Genomic DNA, 7,075 nt, shown 5'->3' with positions numbered 1-7,075 from the left:
TATTTAAACAATAGCACACTAATTTAAATATTTCATAACGCGAAACAGTTTTCTTTTATATTTCGTCGAATAAACATTTAAACGTGAAAATTTAATAATTAATAATTTCCTTAATTTTGTAATTATTTGAACAATTTATAATATACACAAAGTGTACTAAACTAATATTTAAATAATCGTACATTCGTTTAAATATTACAAAGCTGATAGAACATGATAAACATAAAATATTCTTCATTTAAAATTTCAATATTTAAAAACATTGAATTCAACGTCATTGATTACGTGTAATATCAACAAAAACAAACTTCGACTCACTTTGAAGATTATTGGATTAGTTTTCTCTTGGGTTTCGACGAGTAAACATCGGAGCTCTCTCTTTCTAAATGTGAATACTTAATAATTAATATTTTCGATATATTAATAATTATTTAAACAATCTATAATACACACGGAGTGCATTGAACTAATATTTAAATAATTATACATTCGATTAACGACTAGGAACACTTTTTAAACATGAAATAATTTTAATTTATTTGTCTTAGATTTTAGTTTGGATCTCGCGATCGTTTGCTACATTTAACGTTAACAAAAACAAATCTTTGATCGACTTTGACGATTAATGGATCAATATTCCTTTGTACATCGATACAATTGGTCCATATTGCAAATTTTTATATATTGCGCCTGTAGTTCATATCTTATCCATATCTGTCGCTAAAGTCGTATACGCTACGATCGTAAAGTAGTAAATACTTTAAAATAGTATATAGCACGAAGCAATTTTGAATTTACGCGCCAGGAAGAAGAGTGCGCGACATGTTAAAAATATGTTAATATACTTTTTTCTTTCCACCAGTGTAGTATTTCAAATAATGAAAGAATAATGTAAAACGTTACATGATAAAATGACAGTGCATCTCGTTAATTTTTATTAGGGACAAATATTTTTTATTTATTTAAATAATAATGTATATAAAAAAATTGTGGCGAGATAGTCGGTGTTCAAAAATATTGGCAGTGACGAATGATTATAAGTTGGTATAAGTCGACCAGTTCTGTGTGATAATAATCGATAGAAATTTTCTAAATTTTATTTGCTCTAACTGTTTTATTATAAACATGGCTAATTTGTTAGATCTGTGCGAAAAATATTTCGGTTCACGAAATTTTTATGAAGTGTTAAAAATATCGACGGATGCGGATGACAAACAGGGTATGTTAAACCAATACTTTTAATGAAAACCTAACCTTAACGAAAAAATTATAAGTTTGTTAAACTTTTTTTTTAACTCATAAATGAAAGAAATGGAGTTTCCCTTTAAGTTAATTCGACACAACCAATTGTGTATTTCTTCATACGAAATTTATTTTTTGTCATCAGTGAAAAAAGCTTATCACAAGCTTTCTCTGCTTGTACATCCGGATCGTGTAGAGGAAAACATCAAAGCTGAAGCTACGGAGAAATTTAAAGTTCTTGGTAGAATTCATTCCATTCTTAGTGATTCGGAAAAAAGAAAAATCTATAATGAGTCTGGTCAATATGACGAAGAAAGTGAAGAGGTTATTATGCGCAACTGGGCTGATTATTGGAAGACCTTGTTCAAGCCGATTACCGAAGAGACTATCAGTAACTACGAGAAGACGTATAAAGGTTCTGAAATCGAAATCAAAGATTTAAAGAGAGCGTATATGGATGGTGAGTTTGATCTATTTATTCGAAAGCTATGTTAAGTCAAACGTAGTAATATATCTTACGCGTATTACAGGCAAAGGCGACATGGATTACATTTTAGTAGTAGTACCTTTTAGTAATTGCGAAGAAGAACCGAGATACCATACGATCATAGCTAAGTTAATAGAAGCCGGCGAAGTACCTGAATATAAAGCTTTTACGGAAGAAAGCGAAAAGAAGAAATTACGTAGGAAAAGAAAGGTTTGCAAAAAAAAACATAAATCATATAGATTAAACATAGAAATAAGTAACGAGCTTCGTTAAACGGATTAGACACTTGGTCATTATTCAAAAATGATAAATTCACACTTTTCTAGGAAACAATTATCATTTATTGGATTATGACTTAAAGTCAATTGAGAGAATTTATTAACATCAAAGAAAGCATAGTACTATGCAATTTGAATGCTTCTCTTCTTCCTTCAAGTTTCGTTGCGCGTCACGTCAATTTTCGAACAAACAAACGGTTGCTGCTCTATTTTCTAGCTTTTCTATTTTTATCAATGGACACTGTCGCTCGACGAATGAAAGTAGCAAGAGAAGGAGAAGCAATGCCGCGAGGTATTGGAGGGGGAGTACTGGTAAATAAGTAACCAGGGAACGCGCAATAGCGGGATTAGTTCACGGGACAATCGGATCGAGGATCGAGGATCGAGGATCGCCCTCTTTCGCGTTCACGTTATGTCTTTCGGCTAAAGTCTCTGGCACGATGATTTTAATACCGTAAAATTGATGATACGGTGTAATATTGAAATAATTAAACGGTATCTAGTGAATGATTTAATAAAATGGATATCGTCGCATTCGGATTCACGTTTTTAACAGTTTTCATGAGTGTTGGGGGTGCAGCAGGAACATGTGACCACGTGAGAAACGAGGATATGTTAGAGTACTCTTGCGTCGGAGGAGATCCTACGGATTTATATTCGATACCAACGGAAGTAGAGAAAATACGTATCAGTAAGATGAAAATACCGATTATAACCACGGATATGTTTTCACGATTCGGCTCGAATCTTTGGGTCTTGGCTTGTTCTCATTGTGACATATCGGATATCGAACCGACCGCTTTTCAATCCTTAATAAATCTTCAACAATTGAGTTTGGACGATAATCATCTAACCACTGTCAAAGGAGCTTGGTTCAAAGGATTGGATTATCTGACTTATTTGGATCTAAATTACAATAAAATAACGACGATCGAAGACGAGGTGTATGAGAATCTACCGAATGTCGTTGACTTTCGATTATCCGGCAATCGGTTCGAGTGTTTGAACAGACAAGCTATGGAAAATTTGAAGGCGTTAAAAAGAATATATCTCAGTGAAAATGACGAATTTAAGTGTCCGAACGCTATCAGTAAGTTTCTCAACGATCGTGGCATTAGTTTTAATAAAGATCCAAGATGGAAGGATATCGATGAAGTCTCGGACGACGATAGTATGACCGTAGATCGTACGGAAACTTCTATCGACTATTGGCCATCGACGTCGGATTATCGAAACAAGATTTATTTTCCTTCGGTTGTCGTGACTACCGAAGACACGAGATCGCCTGAGCGTACATCGATATCCGAAAGGATACGTTATCCATTGTATGCACCGGTGAGCGTAACCACGTCCGATTACAATGATAAAATATCGCAATTCTCATCGGTCGATTCTTCTTCGTTCGTCACAACAACGAATAAACCGGAAGTACCACGACATTACTCAACAATCGTTGATCCTTATCGTTCTTACATGACAACTACAACTACGACTCAACAACCTTCTAGATATCCATCAACGCAACCTTGGCCAATTGTCAGAAAAGACGAAACAACAATCATGGACAATGAATATCACGAATCATTCGACTACTCCGACGAAGTAACTGGGTCGTCCTCTTTGGCTTCAAGCCCGACAAATCGAGGAGCTTTGCCTCCTATCTCAGATCCAAAACATATTTTATCAACGCAACCACCTGAAGTTTATTATACGCCGAACGAGATACTAATCGAACCGAATTATCCGCTTCCTAATCCAATCTCTGATCCGCAAATCGAGAAAAACGATATGGAAACTATTCAAATGGAGGATGAACGTTATACGATGAGACCTTACGTACGACCACCGATAATACCTGAAATCGTTCAACCTGCCGCACCTAATGATTTTCTTCAAGTTCCATATTACCAACCCACTGTTACCATAAGACGGCCATTATCACCGCCCGTGAATTACGAACAACAACAACAATCAACTGCAGTTGTAGAAACTACTACGGACAAGCCATTTCCCGAGTGTCCAAGTTCATCGTTTTCGATCAAATTGACAACTACTACCCTTTTCTTTTTTATTTTTCTTTTAAATGTCATCGTGCAGAGATTTTAGCTGAAGGACATTTTTCGTGAGTGATTATAATCCGCTTTACGAACGTACAGATCCCGTTGATCTTAACAACACTCGTATCGTACGATTAGAAATTATTAATTATTATTATTAATTATTATTATCATCATTATTATTATTATTACTATTATTATTATTATTATTATCATTATTATTATTACTATTATTTATGCTATGATAATGTAATAGGAACTTTGTACGAGAAAAAGTAACAAAACATCCGTGTTAAGCATTTATGAAATCACGATCGGCACTACGTTTTTTTTTCTTTTTTTTTTTTTTCATTGTTTTCATTTCGTTAAGCTTTGTTTCTTCGTGTTTCGATTGAAAAAAAGAAAAGGAAGAAAAAAATCTACGGTTTTTTGCAAACACGTAGAAAGAGACAAAGACAAAGAAAGAAGGAAGCTATCGTTCTAATTCATTGATTAATACGGTGTGATATGAGACGAGAACCAGAATCACAATTGCGTAGGTATCTTTCGTACTTATATAGTTACCTCTTAAATTGGTTAAAGAATAAATGATAAGTATTTATCGTCACGCAAATCTTGAAACGTTTTACGTCAGTAACAATAAGAAGAAAAAAAAGAGTTAACCTACGATTTCTCTATGATGGACGAGAGTCTCTACGACAGACAATTGAAATAAACGAGGAACGAGGGTCGCATTGTATCCGGAATGATAATGAAATAATTACTAATGCCATCGTCCAACCGCGTTGACTCTTGTTATGCAACGACCTTGTTTAATATGCCAGAACGTAGTATCGTCTAGTCATATATCTTTTTGTATTCTTTTGCCGGATTTATGAAATGCATTTGTTGCATAAAATGTGAACAAGTGATCAAGATCGTCCCATTCGAAAATCAGATCTCGATCTTGACGATGAAAGATGTAAGATATGATCGATCAACGTTGGATCGATAGGTTGATCGTCTTTGAAGAAGAAAAAAAAGAAATTCTATTTTCGATCGAAAGGAAATGATTGATGTTGAAACGCGATACTCGAGTATACGTCGGACGTTTGGTATATAACGATAACATATAATTTATCTACGTAATCTGCAAAATGAGTGAGTCAGGGAGTCGGTAAATAAGTAAGTCAGTGATTCAGTCATTTAATCGAGTCAATCGTCAGAGTCAAGTTCAGAACAAGTTTCATGTTTGGCGGACATGGCCAACAGGTGTTTGGACTAGTATTTTCGATGAGAAAAACAGAGAGAGATATCGTTGCCAAAGGCGAATAAAATGTTAACCTTCGGAAATCATTTTTAAGATAGAATTTTTTAATTTTTGATGACTTTATAATGTTCTTTTCTTTCTTTCTCTCTCTCTCTCTCTTTCTTTTTTTCTTTTTTTTTCACTCCATTGGAAGTATATTTTTTATATCGTATTTTCTCCATATCATATTTCGAGAATAGGTCTTCGGTTCTGTTAGATTGTGTCATCCGTATGGACGAATTTGAAATTCCGCGTACGTGGATTGTGTAACTACATGACTTACTAACATTAGTCGAACGTTTAGAAGAACTTGCCAGAAATTATAAATAACGGAATTTCCACGGTAAGAAATTTGTGGAGTAGGTCACGAACGATATATGAAACATCATCGATGGTTACGGATTATGTTAGGCAACAAAATCAGAAGGAAAAGAGAAAAGGGAAGGAAGAAAGAAGGAGAGTAAGAAAGAGAAAGAGTTTCGAATGGCTGATTGTTGCTTTTTGTTAGAAAAATTAAAGATGATTTAAAGGCTAAAGAGAAAGAAAAAGAGAGAGAGAGAGAGAGAGAGTTTTGGAACTTGCCAAATAGTAAATTCCGTCAGTTAACGGCGTCGATAATCCTTTGCTTTGAGAAATAACAAAGGGATACTTTATACGATTTCTACGGGTTTAAAATTAAAATCTGATCGTCTCGGTATATATTACGAATGATGTGTAAGAAACGTTTCCGCGTGTCGTAATGCCAAACGTACGTGCGTAAATAACGTAGGGATAGACAGGACGTTATTTAATAAAGTCGAGATCAAATACGATCGTAGCGAGCGCACAAAAATAGAGTGGACGCTTTTCTTCTTACCCTTGGTATATACCAACTACTACAAGTGCTCCTACCATTTGGAGTTTATTAAAGATGGTTAATATAGCCTTCTGTTATGTCTCAGGACACTTATTTATCGTTGCTTTTAATCTGACCTAGTTGTATTACCGTGTGGATGATGACGATGATGAAGTATGTTATTAATTAACGATTCCCTGTTTATATCAACGGTTTGATCTTTTACGACGGAACGAAAAATCTAATAGGGACGTACAGCTAACGATAATAATTAAAACTAATAATAAAGAGATAAATAGAGTCGTAAAAGTCGTTGAATGATCGAACTTTCGTAATCGTTTTGATTTCAGTGGGCCAAAGAAGCCATGGAGGCCGAACGATTGAACAAAATGCAAAAAATCGAAGACGAAGAAAACGCAGCTGCTAATGATCTCGCATTGGCGATTCAAAATCGTAACAGAGAACGGGCCGATCAAGCTAATAATTTCTTCGATTCTTTGATCGATAAATATGCCAAAAAGGCCTCTAAAACTAGTACAAGTACGAACAAGAAGAAGAAGGTTACGACGAAGAAAACGACGAAGAGGTTGACGCCCGTACAAAATGTTAAGAAAACAAAGAGAAAGACTTAAGAGAAATTATCGATTGTTAGAATGTGTCGTTCATGCTAATCTTAAATCTAATCTTTGCTAACACGACACCATTACGCCCGATTTCATCATCCCGTTATTCGCCTAATCCTTTATCTATATTTTCTTTTTCTCCTTCTTCCTCTGTTTTTTTCTTTTTTTTTCTTTTTTTTACATTAAGCTTCCTTATTTTGTAATAATATCTTTTCAGAAATGTATAACTTGCTGATGTAACTTGAATATTTCTATGAATAAATCG

At 34.4% G+C, this 7,075-nt stretch overlaps 2 protein-coding genes across 2 annotated transcripts; both read left to right on the top strand.

The window, feature by feature from the left end:
• Window positions 1–832: 832 nt before the first annotated feature.
• On the top strand, window positions 833–2,002 carry LOC127067092 (J domain-containing protein CG6693). Its single transcript, XM_051001621.1, has 3 exons — window positions 833–1,219; window positions 1,388–1,702; window positions 1,773–2,002. The coding sequence occupies exons 1-3, from the start codon at window positions 1,126–1,128 to the stop codon at window positions 2,000–2,002; spliced, it is 639 nt and encodes a 212-aa protein (XP_050857578.1). The 5' UTR covers window positions 833–1,125.
• A 71-nt stretch (window positions 2,003–2,073) lies between these two features.
• LOC127066839 (uncharacterized) lies at window positions 2,074–6,686 on the top strand. Its single transcript, XM_051001048.1, has 2 exons — window positions 2,074–4,129; window positions 6,538–6,686. Exon 1 carries the CDS (start codon window positions 2,527–2,529, stop codon window positions 4,111–4,113), a length of 1,587 nt encoding a protein of 528 aa, XP_050857005.1. The 5' UTR covers window positions 2,074–2,526; the 3' UTR covers window positions 4,114–4,129; window positions 6,538–6,686.
• Window positions 6,687–7,075: the final 389 nt, after the last annotated feature.

The sequence above is a fragment of the Vespula vulgaris genome, chromosome 10, assembly GCF_905475345.1.
Source record: "Vespula vulgaris chromosome 10, iyVesVulg1.1, whole genome shotgun sequence".
Taxonomy (NCBI): domain Eukaryota; kingdom Metazoa; phylum Arthropoda; class Insecta; order Hymenoptera; family Vespidae; genus Vespula; species Vespula vulgaris.
Note: the sequence above shows the minus strand (reverse complement) of the source record. Positions and strands in the feature narration are given on the sequence as shown.